The sequence below is a fragment of the Oreochromis niloticus genome, linkage group LG11 (assembly GCF_001858045.2).
Source record: "Oreochromis niloticus isolate F11D_XX linkage group LG11, O_niloticus_UMD_NMBU, whole genome shotgun sequence".
Classification (NCBI taxonomy): Eukaryota; Metazoa; Chordata; class Actinopteri; order Cichliformes; family Cichlidae; genus Oreochromis; species Oreochromis niloticus.
In genome coordinates this window covers 6,792,131-6,809,524 of record NC_031976.2, presented here as the reverse complement: position 1 = coordinate 6,809,524, position 17,394 = coordinate 6,792,131, and the positions used below count along the sequence as shown (strand labels likewise).

The 17,394-nt window shown below is 40.2% G+C and overlaps 2 protein-coding genes across 3 annotated transcripts in view; one reads left to right on the top strand and one right to left on the bottom strand.

The window, feature by feature from the left end:
* Positions 1 to 332: 332 nt before the first annotated feature.
* Positions 333 to 4,833, bottom strand: LOC100693811 (zinc finger protein 429). 2 transcript variants are annotated; one of them, XM_019364704.2, is made up of 5 exons: positions 4,684 to 4,833; positions 3,814 to 3,980; positions 3,612 to 3,727; positions 2,617 to 2,760; positions 333 to 2,504 (listed from the first exon to the last, which is right to left on the bottom strand). In XM_019364704.2, the coding sequence occupies exons 2-5, from the start codon at positions 3,956 to 3,958 to the stop codon at positions 1,665 to 1,667; spliced, it is 1,245 nt and encodes a 414-aa protein (XP_019220249.1). In that variant the 5' UTR covers positions 3,959 to 3,980; positions 4,684 to 4,833; the 3' UTR covers positions 333 to 1,664. The 2 variants fall into 2 exon arrangements, with proteins under 2 accessions (XP_019220249.1, XP_019220250.1); XM_019364705.2 differs by lacking the exon at positions 4,684 to 4,833 and adding an exon at positions 4,452 to 4,665.
* A 2,881-nt stretch (positions 4,834 to 7,714) lies between these two features.
* The window catches only part of LOC102079320 (leucine-rich repeat-containing protein 31), a 67,479-nt gene continuing 57,799 nt past the window's right edge, over positions 7,715 to 17,394 (top strand). Inside the window, exon 1 of the mRNA XM_025911356.1 lies at positions 7,715 to 7,884. The gene's annotated coding sequence lies outside the window, so the exon portion shown is untranslated. The remainder of the gene's footprint in view (positions 7,885 to 17,394) is intronic.

Below are 17,394 nucleotides of genomic sequence, written 5' to 3'. Positions count from 1 at the left end.
GACCTTTATAATGTACCTAATAGTGCATTAACATTAGAAAATCCTAAATAACATCATGCCACAGACTAAGGAAGAGCGTGTCTGATATTTGTTTTAATGATTACGCTGTCAATGAAAATCCACCATTTAAACTCTTCCAGGCTTGGGGGGGGGGGGGGGGGGGAGACCTTAACATTACACTACAAATAGATACTAATTTCAAAACCACATGAAACCCAGTGTGTATCATTTTCAAAACAAACTATATTATCACCACAAGAAGTCCAACTCCTCATTTTAGTTGGTGCTCCTGAATTCCAAATGAGAACAGAAACAATAAGTTGAGTCATCTCTTCAGCAGCCTCCCTTGGGATAGCAAGTTTTATTTCATGTCCAGACACATTGCAGTGGGGAGAGAACCATCCAATCAGTGAGTAACACATGATATACACAGTTCCTTATTGGATGCTAGAGCATTAAAGAACCACCAGTCCCATTCAAAAATGTCTAAGACATTAAAGATCATTTTAAAAGGAGCATTGTGTAGGATTCATTGGCATCTAGTGGTGAGGTTGCAGATTGCGACCAAAGTCATTTTCCAAGCATATACAACTACTTGTGACTGAACAGCAGGAAAGGCCCTTCTTTTGGCTAAGGTCTGGTTTGTTCATTCCAGGCTACTGTAGAAAAATGGCGACTACATGACACACCTACTTTGCATTTTACAGTGATGGCATGTATTTACGTTTACAGTTTTCTTCTCTACAAAACTACACGGACCTCTCTCAGATGAGGATCCTCTCCCTCTGTAGATACTAATGTGGTTAGTAATTCCAGTTTAGTATATACAATTATGAATATTGTACTCAATTTTGGCCAATAGACCACCCTAAATCCTGCACACTGGTCCTTTAAACAAGTGAAAAAATAATGGAGTACATTTTAGCATCAGACAAATCAGGATTAAAGTGGATCATTTCTGCCCACATGCCAACCACTCCACATTGAACTGGGAGCACTTAGCCAAAATAAGCTTTCAGCAGAGCTTAATCGTGTTATTTTAAAATTCCTCCTCAATGAGACTTAATTTATAAAGTAACATAATCAAAATATTAAGTGTAAAAATGCACAATATGAACCCGAAGCTGTACATGACATAATTCTTCTCGAAAAACAAAAACAAAACAGACAAACAAAAAAAATGACTAAACAATCAAACATAGTATCGCTACCAGGTATCTAAATTTACCTCAACACATGTAATTGCCCAAAATTTAAGGGGGGAAAAAAAGGGAGGGGGAACATATTTTTTTTGACCACAAAGTGAGTTAAACAACTCAAGACACAAAGTAATAAATTCACACGCATTTCACACTTAAAAAAGAAAATCATTTAAAAAGTTAATCCAAACAGTTTCTGTTTTTACAGACTATATTGTGACAAACGGTGTAATAGTTGGATTTCATATCTGGTTAGTTAATTTAGGAGATGTGTCTCTTTGACCAACATTTCAACAGCCGGTAATCAAAATCAATCTCATCACCAAAACTTGCTAAAACTTCATTCTCAAAAACCAACATCATCTGCAGTACGAGATCCCCAAAATTTAAAAAAAGAAAAAGAGAGAGAGGGGTGGGTAAAAAGGAAAATTTATGAATAAAATCTGCAAAGTCTCCATGCCTCAATTATCTTTTTCCACTTGTGTTTTCAGGCTTTTCCTCTGGGTGGCTTTTCTGGTGAGCTTTCAATGTGCGCTCTCGGCCAAAGCTCTTCCCGCAGGTCGGACAGGCAAATCGGCCCACGGCGTGCGCCCGGGACATGTGGGCATCCAGCTGCTCTGGACGGGCAAAGCTCTCTTCACATTCTTCGCAGGGGTGGGCTTTCCGTGGGGCGTGCTTCTCCTTCTTGTGAGCACGGAGCTGAATCAAGCCGGGGAATGTGAGGTCGCACTCGGGGCACGGGTGCTGACGGGGTGGGGTCGGCTCTGCTTTAGGTTTCTTCTCCTTTGCTGAAGCCTGACTCTCGTCCTCGGGAGTTTTATCTTCCGTTTCTGACTTTGCTGTCACCTTCGAGGGACGGCCACGCTTTGCTCCGCCTGCTTTCCCTTTTTCTTCCGCTGGGGTTGCCGTCACGTCTGATGTGCTGCCGGCCTTCACGGTCTCCTCGGGAATGTCTGCTTCCTCTTTCTTTTTCCGCTTTCCCTTTTTCTCAGCACCTGCAGGGTCTTCAGCCTTGGCAGGCCGTCCGCGTTTCTTGACAGATGAAGCGCTGCCGTTGCACTGCTGACCTTCGGGGTATTTCTCTTGGTGTGCTATCAGCTCCGACTCAGCTTCAAATCCCTGGCCGCACTTCTTACAGCGATGGGTTTTTGTAGAATCTTCTGGCTGTTCTGTAGTCTCGACATCTGGGCGTGGATGCTGGGTCAGGCGATGAGCACGCAGCAGTCCGGCACTACGGAAAGTTTCATTGCAATCTTTACAAACCATCTGTTTCTCTGGGCACACCTGTCTTCTATGGGATGTGAGCTAGACAGGAGAGAAGTAAATGGTTATGCACAAACATTAAGCACAAATACATAAAGCTAGAAACTGATTCGTTCTGCTGTATGTTCTAACACAGCTGGCAAATTCTACTCACTTCAGAGAACGTTTTAAAGCTCTCTTTGCAGTGAACACATTTGAAGGGCTTGTCATCCTTGCTGTGTGTTGGCTGGTGCTGCGTCAGTTCCTCAGATGACAGAAATGTGCGGTCGCACACGTAGCATGTGAACAATGTGTTTCCCTGAGAAAAGGTGACCAAAAAGAACAGGGAGGAGAAACATTTAAAACCTCATGTTTTGGACAGAGTTGTGTGAAGGCTCCTTTAGAGAAAAAATGGGCTTCTACAGACTCAACCGGAGCAATCTGGTGCCTTGAGGATTAGTGTATGTGAAATCTATGTAGTGTAACCTGCACTATGGTGTCATTTCAGTTGGACACCTCCCGATTTTTTTTTGCTGCAGTCATTTTCAAAATGAATGAGGATGGGTTAAGACTGAGAAAGTCTGATTGTGCAGGCTTTTACATGACAAAGGGTGCACAGGGATTTCCAGATGGCATGGGACTCAAGGATGGAGATTTCTGCAACGGTGATACAGAAGATCACTAATGGACAAAAGGACCATAACAGCACGTAATATAATGTGCGAAGCAGCTAATGAGGTGAACACAAATGGGACATTACTGGCCCTCGAAATAACATTTGCAACACCAGGGCAATGTGTGCAATATTCTGCTTGGTGCAAAATGCTACACACATAGGATACACGCAATTTAAAGGATGATCTAGTGACTTGAGAAAGTGATTACTCTTGATAACTTGTTCTCAAACACATGGGGTGTTTGATACTCCTATTTCTTAGAGTATCTTTATCCACCAAAGGAGGACTTTGTTTATGGGTCAATGGCAGCTAAAACTACAAAAAACCCACAAATCTGCGCTTTTAATAGTTTCATTATTGCAAAATTGGAAAAGGAAATTAAAAAGAAAAATCCCAACTTTCCATCATTAAGCAGGGTTGAATTCTGGTGAATAGATTAAGACACAACAAAGTCATCAATTTAGTTAAAAATGACACACACTGTTCGTCTCACCTGCTGCAGCTGCTGCTTGTATTCCTCCCGGTGGCTCTTCTTCATATGTCTCTCCTTGGCTTTTGCACTGCAGAATGTGATGAAGCACTGGAAGCACTGCAGGTTTTCATGCTGGTCTGAATCCACAACAGAATATCAGATTTATTATGTGTTTTTGCTTTCAGGAAGCTGATTTAAAAGGTGTGATCACTGCATCACTCACAGGAATGAACCGAGGGAGCCGGAGGTCCATTCAGAGTGATGGGTTTGTAGGGTTCTGCCGGCTTTTCCGGGGGAGCCTCAGGTGGTGGATCTGGCAAGCCCCGTCCCATCACGATCTCCTCTATGTTCAAGATCTCCGAGTCCATGGTGCGATGTTCGCTGTTCTTCCTTGAGTCAATTTAAAAACAAAAAAGACAGGACACAAAGTTTAATTACCACGTGGAACAAACACTAGTTTAATAAACAGCGGGAAACAGGAAACATGACAGCGCCAGAAACGCAGATATGTGGTCATTATGTTAAGTTCAACAGATGACCATACAGAAAAATAATCGCCTTACTAGGTTGGTTGAAATAACGCCAATGCAACAGTTTTAAGAATGAGCCGCGTATAAAACCCAAAGGCCGTGAAACTGTTAGTCCGCGGGAATTACTCAAGTTTTAGCCACTGTTAGCTAACGTTACCGTAACATTAAGGCCGCTAGCCATGCTAGCTACCTCCACACAGCCCTGCAAGTGGCAGAAATTGCTCACTTCACTAAAAGAGCCTAGATATATCCACGCGGTAAACTGAGGGCGTTTAAATAGCACACAACCGCCTTAGCTAAATGTTTACTTTAACATTAATAACAAACGTACCGTGTTAAGTTAGCGCGCTAACGTTAGCTAGCTCACTACTAGTTTGCAGGTTGGCGGCTAACAACACTGATTCCCAGAGAGGACCACAGAGTTTCCGTGTCCCCTTTTTTTACACACTAGTTTTGAACTCATCTTCTGAGGTTTAAATGCATCTGCCCCGAATCATTACGAAACAAGCTAAGACCTAAACGAAAGGCAAATAATTCGACTAACAAGCTAGAGTAGCCATTACCTCTAACCGCTCTTTCAGGGTAGTTTGACTGAGAGAGTTGACCCCAGAGAAGTGCAACCGATAGATCGGACACTTCCTGCTGTGTGGTAGCCGTCGGTACAAGCTAAGATGGCTGCCTGGAAGTATTCGATGTTGTTATTGATTCATATTTAGATGCAAAATCTAAATGGTCGTATATGAGCAAGCCGAGTTTACCCAACGCATATACAGAACACAAGTCTTATCACATCGCATACGTGAAGAAATATAACTTTCAACTTAAAACAAAACTCATTAAAAATGTTACTGCGCTAACTACTATTACAGTAATGTTATTTTCTGCCTCTTACATGTTATTTTACTTAGATAACTAATAAAAGCAACTACAGCATACACATGGGCAGACGCGTTTGAACAAATCTTTTCTATTAAGTTCGATTCTATGCTCGATCTTTGTCACGTGACACAAAACAACTACATACTGTAGTAATCGTTCAGCGTACTACTGTGTTTTTATCATATACTGAACATACACACACCCGCAGATGGAGTTTTGTACCGCTAATGATTAAAACTGAGTATCTGGTCTACAGATTCCATTTTTTTCATCTTGATGTCTTTTGTAACTTGAATTTACTTTTTACCACCAGTTTGTACATTTTACTGCAATAGCTTAACTATTATTTCTGTTTTTTATTGTAATGATTTTCTGAAATCTTGTCTCTAACGAATACTAATAATTAACTAACTCTAAAACTCTAATACTTAGAAAAGACTCAAACGTCCACCTAAACTCATAAAAAATAATCAAAAACTAAAGATTTATAAACACTAAAAGCTAAACTGAAACAAGGAAATCCACTCTGAAAACTAAGTGAAACTAATCTAAATAAAAACAAAAAGTCAAAACGAAATACAAACAAAACGAATTTGAAAACGAAAACTATAATAATTCTCCACAAAGAGCTTTTAAATAACAGACAAACAGTATCTAAAAGTGACATCCTTAGTGGTGGACTTGGCCCTTGACTTCATCAATCTACTGTTCAGTCTCATCAAAAATGGTCTCAATGAAAGCCTGGCTGCCAAGAAGCCATTCATAAGGAAGGGAAACAGGGGGAAAAGGCTGAGGTATGTCAAGTTAATGGACTGAAAATCAGTGAAGGCTTTGAGGTGATTTTATCAACATTGATTGAATTATGAATGCAGCATCACCCTTTGTTTTTTAAGTACCTCCAGTGTTGGGACTAACGCGTTATTAAGTAACGCGTTACAGTAACTACGTTATTATTGTGGTAACGAGCACGGTAACTAGTTATTATGCCAAAACCAGGAACGCGTTACTCGTTACTGGGATTTAGATAGGCTCGTTACTCGTTACTTCGTGTGGTGGATATCGCGGAGCTTCCACAGATTCAGTAACATTAGCAAGTGGTGGAAGCCAGCAGGTGGATGAAGGAAAAGGGAGGCAAGAGGAGAGACCCGAAGCGGCCGCCGGTCCGCGTGTCAGGTGAACTGAACTTCAGGTAAGAAGTTATGACCTGCAGTCTATCTGGGTCAGATATAAACCAAGTTTAGGTGGAGTTTATTTTCGGTATGCTGACATTTTCGTACTGCGTGCTAGCTAGCATGACAGAGTTTCTATACAGCTGTGTGGGTGCTATATTGATGTTGAACTTTATTTTGTTCATACGGTTAATTATTAGAGTTGCCAACCGTCCAGTAAAAAACAGAATCGTCTCATATTCAGAGAAAATATTACGCGTTTCGTACTGAGGTGAAAAGGAACAGTTTGACCCGGACTTCAGCTACAATGAAAAAGACACAAAGCTGAAGCTGCACAGCTGCCTCTTCTTCTCTCATTCTCTCCCGTTTCTACTTCAATCACGAAACTGATCAATGATCAGCTGATCGGCTTTTCTCTCTTGTTTATTTATCGCCCACTTTGCGCCAGAAAGAGGAAACCAGCGGATGTCGCGTTAAACAACAGCAGCACGTTTAAGCTTGATCAGCTGTTGTTAGAATTTATTTAATATTAATTTCTAGTATCAGCTGATGTTTGCTGGAGCCACAGCTGTAAAGCTGCTGGTCATGATATCGGTTTGGTTATCTGGTGAGAGGGAAACATGCAGATGAAACCAGGAGATGTCCTTACTGAATCATCAGAGCTGAACAGGTGATGGAGAAACAGGTTTACCTTTTAGGTGACATGAATGAGTTGAAGGGAAGTTATGAGCTGTTTCTGAGAGACAAATAACACCAGGATCCTTTTCTACGTAGCTGACAGCTGGTAACTGTGCAGGGGCGGGTCTAGCAAAGTGTTGCCAGGGGGCCAGGTAGGGCATTAACAGGGAAAGGGGGGCACAAGGAAATACTTCTTTATTATTCTCATTTAAAATGTCTCGCTTTAAAAAAAAATAATTATCTGAGTCTTACAACAAACGATTGATAGATTGATACATATATACCATCAGAACAGTGTACATCACTGTCACAACAGTGTTTGTTTTCGTTCAAAGGCTTTATGATTTTTCCTATAATGGTGGGCCGGTCTCTAGTCAAAATGCCCGGGACTATTTTTTTGTCCCAGTCCAGCCCTGGATGCAGCTCATCTGCAGTCTGGTGTTACCTACATCTTCCTATTCAGAAGGCAGAATTTCCAAGTTCTGAGTACAATCAAAAGCACCACGACTGCAGTTTTTGTGTTGGATGTAAAAAGCAGGCTAGAATCATGGCGGCGGTCAACGACGGTCCAGGCGTGGGATTTCTCTCGTGGAAATGTGCACATTATTTTTTCCTTTCTATTGGTAGGTGGCACAGTGCACTTGTGGCAAGTAAGCAAGCTAGAAGACTGGCAGTCTGGCTGGGTATCCAGTTACAGAAGCAACACATTAACAAGAGAATTCTGAGTAAAACCAAAGTTACTTTCCCTAGTAACTAGTTACTCTGAAAGTAACGAGTAACTTGAAGTAACTGAGTTACTTTTTTAGAGAAGTAACTAGTAATGTAACTAAGTTACTAATTTAAAGTAACTTACCCAACACTGAGTACCTCATATATGTTGGGATTCTTTAGCTAGTTAGCTATCACATTAGCAAACTGCTTCGGAGCACAGCTGCCGCGTCGCCGGTTTTGTTGGACCTGCTGGAGGAATGCTCTGCGATGATGGTGGAAAACAGCCGAAATTCAACCCATTTGAGAGCTTCAAAGAACTGGCTGCAAGTATGATTGAAAGTTTGACAACACCGACTTCAACGGCGCTGAAGCTAAAACACTGTTGATGCGTCTGTGATTTATTAGCGATCGCTCAATTGTGTGCACGTGCATGTAGGTGAACGCTCGCGGCATGACGTCACACAGCTCAGTTCCTTTCTGCTTTGATGTCGCAGTACGTGCCTTTGATCTTGCAGCACGTGACCTCGATCCGAGGCACTAAATAGGGGTGAACCAGCGGGCTTTATACCTGAATCTTGCATTTTGCATTTTTAGTTGTCGTACGTTAAATGTACAGACCGCGATCTTCCCTTTCTGAAAGCTTTCTGAAAACGGATTTCCAAAGTAATTGTAGCGAAACTAAGTCATTGACAATGTCTTTATCCAGTGTAAGAACCCCTACACCCATTAATTCAGAGGCTATTTCACCTGCTATCAGCGGGTGTTTCGATAGGCTCTCTGGATTACAGTGGGGCTTGATAGAAAATGGGATCTGGGACTCCGATGTCCAAGTAGCACTGGCTGATATGATTACTGATGTCATACAGTCAGTTAGTGCAAACATCATAAAAACTTCAATTCTAGGAGGTCAGGACCAATTCAATGATGCATCCCAGACATACCTTAGCAGAGCCGTGACAAAAATAAGCCCCGTATTGGGAAACTCTCTCTCAGCCAGCTTTGCTGCTGCTCTTGATGTCACCCATGAGGAGTGTGAGAGCGCTGTGGAGCTGACACAGATGGTTGAGGAGGAGATCTCAAATAAAGTCAACTCGGGTTGGGTTATGGTCCCAGAAAACCCTGATTCTATTTATGTCACCAGAAAAATAACGAACATAAAAAACCCCAGATGCATGGTATCTCATCCTTTCTCATGTCTGAAGAGATATGAAGGTAAGCTGAGCTGCCTGTGCATGAAGGGTGATTTACCCAGTTCCTTTAGTTCAAGCGATGAGACCCTTGAAAACAAGCTCTCTGAGATGGGAACAATTAAAGAAACTAGAAAAATTTGCATTTCCTGCGAAAATGCAGTGTGGATGCTTTAAAGCTGAAGCTTTCTGCTGAAACTAGCTGAAAAAGCTGAAAAGTTGCAGAAATTGTAAAAACTTTGCAGAAGCAAAGGAACTTTGCTAAAATGTAGTGACTTAGCAGAACTGCAATATCTTAGAGGAAACATAATACTTGGCAGAAATACAATAGCATAGCAGAACTTAGCAGAAATATTGTAACTTACCAGAAACACGATAACTTCTCAAAAATACAAGAATTTAGGAGAAATAGTATAAGATAACAGAAAGAATATATTTAGCCAAACATTCTTAAACATTACAGAAATACTATGATTTAGAGAAACAGTACAACATAGCAGAAATGCTGTAATTTGACAGAAATACTATATTTGGCAGAAATACTATATTTAGCACAAATCTTATAAAATAGCAGAAATGCTGTATTTAGCACAAATACTGAAAAGCAGCAGAAATGCTATGACTTAGCACAATAGTAATAACTTAAATAGAAAAATTGGAAAAGCAAAATGGACAGCTGAAAAAATCCTGAACATGCTAAGGGTCCCTCAAATGTAATTGTTAAATGAAAAGAAAATCAGCAAAAAAAAGTATAACAGTCACACAATCACAAATATGGACACATATTGAAACACACATGCACAGAGAGACACACACAGGACCAAATTCAGTCAACCAGTCTAAATATATTGAATTAAAATCATACAATAAGATGCTCCCATAAAAACTCTCTCTCGCCCTCCCTTTCTCTCTCTCTCTGTCTCACACACACACACACACACACACACACACACACACACAGCAGCAGCAGCAGCAGAAAGTGAACAGGGGCTGTTAACAGCATGTTTCTAGGTCAGTCAAACAGCTGTGACCTTCTCAATTTGAATCCACCAATCAGAGAGGCTGTGTGCTTTTTCCCGCCAAAACTGGTGCACCAAGTGCAGGCTTTTACACATGCAGCACAGAGAGAGACAGGATTTTTGCAGTCTATTTCTCATAGTGAGAATTCCCCTCAAACAAACAGCCATAAATTTCTAACCGTAGGGGCTAAAACAGTCATTCTTAGACCATTTTATTCAGAAGACATAGGGGAATCTTGAAATGCTGACCATTTAAAATAAAAATATGAAATATCATAGATATATGACATAGATGATTGGTGGGCTTAGAAGCCACGAAGGTCCCAATATGCAAATTTAAATGTGCCAGGACTCAGATATGATTGGCTGGCTGGGAAGCCATGAAGGTCCCAATATGCAAATTTGAATGTGCCAGGACTCAGATATGATTGTCTGGCTGGGAAGCCATGAAGGCAACAATATGCAAATTTGAATGTGCCAGGACTCAGATATGATTGGCTGGCTGGGAAGCCATGAATGCCCCAATATGCAAATTTAAATGTGCCAGGACTCAGATATGATTGGCTGGCTGAGAAGCCATGAAGGTCCCAATATGCAAATTTGAATGTGCCAGGACTCAGATATGATTGGCTGGCTGGGAAGCCGTCCAGGTCCTGATATGTAAATTTGAATATTAGGACTGACTCCCTGGGGACCTGGCAGAAATATATAGAAATACAATGATTACCCAGAAATACTGCATTTAGTAGAAATACTATGTTTTAGCACAAATACTATAAAATGGCAGAAATACTATAATTAAGCAGAAATATTATATTAAGTACAAATCCTATAAAATAGCAGAAATAGTATGATTTAGCACAAATGCTGTATTTAGCACAAATCTTATAAAATAGCAGAAATAGTATGATTTAGCAGAAATGCTGTATTTAGCACAAATACTGAAAAGCAGCACAAATGCTATGACTTAGCACAATAGTAATAACTTAAATAGAAAAATTGGAAAAGCAAAATGGACAGCTGCAAAAAGTCCCACAAGCACAGAGAGACACACACAGGATCAAATTCAGTCAACCAGTCTAAATATATTGAATTTAAATCATACAATAAGATGCTCCCATAAAAACTCTCTCTCGCCCTCTCTCTCTCTCTCTCTGTCTCTCTCACACACACACACACACACACACACACACACACACACACACACACAGGGAGAGAAAATCAAGTTTCTAGGTCAGTCAAGCAGCCTGGGAGCTGCTAAATTTGAATCCACCAATCAGAGAGGCTGTGTACTTTTTCCCGCCAAAACAGGTGCAGCCGTTTTTACACACACAGAGCACAGAGACAGGATTTCTGCAGTGAATTTCTCATAGTGAGGATTCCTCTCAAACAAATGGCCATAATTTCCTAACCGTAGGGGCTAGAACGGTCATTCTTACACCGTTTTGTTCAGAAGAGATGGGGGAATCTTAAAGTGTTGACAGTTTATCATTAAAATATGAATTATTGAAGATATTTGACTTCTAATGCACCATAACTGAGTAGAGGCAAGTGAAATCTGCCTTGACTTGCCCTCAAACAACGCTTTCTAACTCTAAATCTATTTGGAGTATAGATATCATTCTTTCACCGTAAGAGACAGCAGGCTTTGGTGAACAGTCATGGAAATTTTCAGGTCTCTGTGGAAATCCAACAAAAAGTTATGACGAGAGAAAAAGTGCCTCATTTCCAGAGTTTGAAATCTGAAGAAATCTGAGCAAGGGACGAATTTCCTACCCTCAAACAAACCCAATTCATGGCCAAATGGTAATAGGTGAGAAAGAAATTCTTGAATTGTGAGCGTCAGGAGTGTCTGAAGATATATTGGCACAAGCCTCATGTCTTAACTTCGCTGCGTTAAGGAGATATGACGATTTGAAAATGCCTCTCATTACAGAAATCAAGCGGTGATTTTGAACAAGCTCTCCATTGACTTTCTATGGAGAGTTTCCTGACTTTGTGTTGGTCTGAGGAGATTTGCCAAAATTCTATTATACAGAAATACTGTAATCAGCACATATACTGTAACATGACAGAAATTCCTCCACTTAGTAGTAATACTATAACATAACACAAATATTATGATTTGGCACAAAAACCATGATTTGGCAAAATACTATGATTGAGCAGAAGTACTAAGATGTAGTAAAAGTACTTTGATTTAACAGAAATACAATTATGGAGGAGTAATACTTTAAAATGAGAGAAATATTGATACACACACACATACACAGAGCCTAAAGGGAAGAGTATTTGTGCCATGGAGTGTTAACAAGAATCTGAGGTCCATATTAGAAAAGCTGGTAAAATCATAAAAGTTTGCAGAATTGTAATAAATGATCAATATGAATTAGTGGTCTGTGATAGTGTAGTAAATTGTAGGTAAAAAATCATGTTGACCAAGGTGGAATTGAACCCACGACCTTTGGGTTGCAGACCTGTGTCATTACAAACTGCGCCACTGGGAAAGAGAACGAGTGCCTGGAAAACAGGGTGATGAGCAGTCAGAATTAGATCGCGGTGCGAGGCAAAGCGCCGTTTTTTGGAGTTACAAAACGTCGTGTAACTCAAAAACTAGGTGGACTAGAAGCATAATTCTTGTACTGGGCGAATCAGCGGACTTTGGTGTACTTTGACTGCGATTTTCATTGCTCTTTGTACATCCATCGCTGAGATATGACGAGAGAAGAAACGGCAGACCTCAGATATGATTGGCTGGCTGGGAAGCCGTGCAGGCCCTGATATGTAAATTTGAATGTCTCAGTCCTCACAGAGGACCTGGCAAAAATATATAGAAATAGTATGATTAAGCATAAATACTACATTTAGCAGAAATACTGTATTAAGCACAAATCCTATAAAAAGCAAAAATACTATATTAAGCACAAATCCTATAAAAAGCAGAAATACTATATTAAGCAATATAAATATCCTATGAAAAATCCTATAAAAGCAAAAATGCTGTACTATGATTTGGTAGAAAAACTATAATTAATCAGAAATACTATATTTGGCAGAAATACTATATTTAGCACAAATCTTATAAAATAGCAGAAATAATATGATTTAACACAATAGTAATAACTTAAACAGAAAAATTGGAAAAGCAAAATGGACAGCTGAAAAAATGCTGAACATGCTAAGGATCCTTCAAATGTAATTGTTAAATGAAAAAAAATCAGCAAAAAAAACTATAACAGTTACACAATCACATATATGGACACATATGGAAACACACATGCACAGAGAGACACACACAGGATCAAATTCAGTCAACCAGTCTAAATATATTGAATTTGAATCTTACAATAAGATGCTCCCATAAAAAGGCTTTCTCTCTCTCTCTCTCTCTCTCTCTGTCACACACACACACACACACACACGCACACACACAAACACACACACACACACACACACACAGGGAGAGAGAAGTAAGTTTCTAGCTCAGTCAAGCAGCCTGGGAGCTGCTGAATTTGAATCCACCAATCAGAGAGCCTGTGCAGTTTTTCCCGCCAAAACAGGTGCACGCAGCACAGAGAGACACAGGATTTTTGCAGTCTATTTCTCATAATGACGACTCCCCTCAAACAAATGACCATAATTTCCTAACCGTAGGGGCTAGAACGGTCATTCTTACACCGTTTTGTTCAGAAGAGATGGGGGAATCTTCAAGTGTTGACAATGTATCATTAAAATATGAATTATTAAAGATATTTGACTTCTAATGCACCATAACTGAGTAGAGCAAAGCAAAAACTGCCTTGACTTGCCCTCAAACAACGCTTTCTAACTCTAAATCTATTTGGCGTATCAATATCATTCTTTCACCGTAAGAGACAGCAGGCTTTGGTGAACAATCATGGAAATTTTCAGGTCTCTGTGGAAATCCATTAAAAAGATATGACGAGAGAAAAAAGTGGTTCATTTCCAGAGTTTGAAATCTGAAGAAATCTGAGCGAAGGACGAATTTCCTACCCTCAAACAAGTCTAACTCATTTCAGAACGGTAATAGGTGAGAAAGAAATTCTTGAATTGTGAGCGTCAGGAGTGTCTGAAGATATACTCGGACAAGCCTTATGTTTTAACTTCGCTTCGTTGAGGAGATATGACGATTCGAATATGCCTCTCATTACAGAAATCAAGCGGTGATTTTGAACAAACTCTCCATTGACTTTCTATGGAGAGTTTTCCGACTTTGTGTTGGTCTGAGGAGATTTGCCAAAATTCTATAAATCCCACAACAATGATAGTGACATTTTCTGAAAGCCAGCAAAAATACCTACGTTTTGATGTATAATTTGTGGAAGTTGAGTGATAATTGAGCGAGTAGCAAGAAGTTCTTCGGACATAAAGAGACGCCCGCAAAACCTACAGTGGCCCACTGAAAGCCAGGTGCATAGCAACCATAACAACGCATGTATTTTGTGAAAAATCACAAAAATGAAACTCAAAACTTAAAGAGGGATAAGATGAAAACGGTAACAGATATGAAAAAGCTGAATCATTCATGAATAGCCCAATAATTTGTGAACATTTTAAAATTTGAATGGTTGTTCTAGGCGAAAGTATGAGAAAGTAGTTAAGTTTCAAAAACAAGCAAGTTTTAGCAGAATTGTGGAAGTTTCCCATTCATTTCAATGGGACAAATTAAAGGAAAAAAATGTAATATTTTAAAAAGTATAACAGTATAAAATACCAAAAGATATAGCTGGAATTAGCAGAAATAGCAGAATATTGTGAAATTTGAACGGTGAAAATAGCACAAAAATTGTGAAAGTAGTTAAACGCCGAAAAACGTACGGAAGCAACTTGAAAAAGAACTAGAAAAATTTGCATTTCCTGCGAAAATGCAGTGTGGATGCTGTAATGCTGAAGCTGTCAGCTGAAACTAGCTGAAAAAGCTGAAAAGTTGCAGAAATTGTAAAACCTTTGCAAAAAATTGTAATAACGTTGCAGAAGCATAAGAACTTAGCAAAAATGTAATTACTTAGCAGAACTGCAATAACGTAAAGAAAACATAATACTTGGCAGAAATACAATAACATAGCAGAACTTAGCAGCAGAAATTAGAATAAATATTGTAACTTAGCAGAAACAAGATAACTTTTCAGAAATACAGGATTTTAGCAAACATGGTACAAGATTACATAGATACTTTATTTAAACAAAAATACCTAAACATTGCACAAATACTGTGATTTAGGACAAATACTACAACATAGCAGAAATGCTGTAATTCAGCAAATATATTATGCTATGGCACAAATAGAAAGAATATGCTCAAATACTATGATTTTGCTCAAATAATATGATTAAGCAATAACACTAAGATTTAGCAGAAATACTGTATTTAGCACAAACACCGAAAAGTAGCAGAAATACTGTAATTTAGCATAATAGTAATAACTTGCACAATTACAAATATGGACATGGTAAATGGCCTGTATTTATATAGCGCTTTTATGGTCCCTAAGGACCCCAAAGCTCTTTACATATCCAGTCATTCACCCATTCACACACTGGTGATGGCAAGCTACATTGTAGCCACAGCCACCCTGGGGCGCACTGACAGAGGCGAGGCTGCTGGACACTGGCGCCACCGGGCCCTCTGACCACCACCAGTAGACAACGAGTGAAGTGTCTTGCCCAAAGACACAACGACCGAGACTGTCCGAGCCGGGCCTCGAACCGGTAACCTTCCGATTACAAGGCGAACTCCCAACTTTTGAGCCACGATCACCCCCATATATGGAAACACACATGCACAGAGACACACACAGGATCCAATTCAATCAACCAGTGTAAATATATTGATTTTAAATCACACAATAAGATACACCCATAAAAAGGCTCTCTCTCTCTCTCTCTCTGTCATACAGACACACACACACACACACAGACACACACACACACACACACACACACACGCAGCAGCAGCAGAAGCAAGTGAACAAACAGGGCCTGTACATACAGTGTTTCCTGTATGTTTCTAGGTGGGTCAAAAAGCCTGGAGCTGCTTAATTTGAATCCACCAATCAGAAAGGCTATGTACTTTTTCCCGCCAAAACAGGTGCACCTGTTTTTACACACGCAGCACAGAGACAGGATTTGTGCAGTCTATTTTTCATAGTGAGGACTCCTCTCAAACAAATGGCTATAATTTCCTTACCAGCTGCGCCACTGGGAAAGACAGTGAGCTCTTGGGAAACGGGGTGATGAGCAGTCAGAATTACATCGCGGTGAGAGGCAAAGAGCGCCGTTTTTTGGAGTTACAAAACGTCGTGTAACTCCAAAACTAGGTGGACTAGAAGCATAATTCTTGTACTGGGTGAATCAGCGGACTTTGGTGTACTTTGACTGCGATTTTCATTACTCTTTGTACATCCGTCGCTGAGATATGACGAGAGAAGAAACGGCAGACCTCAGATATGATTGGCTGGCTGGGAAGCTGGCAGAAATATATAGTAATAGTGTGATTAAGCATAAATACTACATTTAGCAGAAATACTGTATTAAGCACAAATCCTATAAAAAGCAGAAATACTATATTAAGCACAAATCCTATAAAAAGCAGAAATACTATATTAAGCAATATAAAAATCCTATAAAAATGGTATAAAAAGCAAAAATACTGTAATATGATTTGGTAGAAAAACTATAATTAATCAGAAATACTATATTTGGCAGAAATACTGTAATCAGCACATATACTGTAACATTTTAGAAATTCCTCCACTTAGTAATACTATAACATAACACAAATGTTATGATGAGTTGAGCGGCTGGTACTCTGTTGCAGTCAGCACAATCTGGAGCTGAACACTCTTAAAACTGTAGAGATGACAGTGGACTTCAGGAGACATCCCTCAACTCTGCCCCCCTCATCATATCAGACAGCCCTGTGTCGACTGTGGAGATCTTCAAGTTGCTGGGTACCACCATCTCCCAGGACCTGAAGTGGGAGACCAACATCAACTCCATCCTCAAAAAGACCCAGCAGAGGATGTACTTCCTGAGACAACTGGGGAAGTACAGTCTTCCACAGGAGCTGCTGATCCAGTTCTACACTGCAGTCATTGAGTCTGTCCTGTGCTCCTCCATCACAGTCTGGTATGGTGCAGCCACTAAACAGGACAGGTGCAGACTGCAGCGGACTGTACGGGTAGCAGAAAGGATCATCGGCGCCCCCCTGCCCTCCATCCAGGATCTGTACCTCTCAAGAACCAGGAAACGGGCAGGGAAAATCATCACAGACCCCTCACACCCTGGACACAGACTTTTTGATCTGCTGCCCTCTGGCAGACGGTACAGAAGCCTGCAGACCAGGACCACCCGACACAGGAATAGTTTCTTTCCCCTCACCATCTCCCTTCTAAACAGTTGAACTGTCACACTGCTCCCACTGCCAGACTGCAACTGCACCTTATGTACATTCTGTAGTATTCATTCCACCTCATTTCATTTCTGTATTTTATGTATATACGTTTAGATTAGTTTTTTATAGTTGGTTTACACAGCTTTGTGTATGTATGTGTATGCATGTGTAATGTATATATAGATACGTGTGTGTGTGTGGGTGCGTGTGTGTGTGT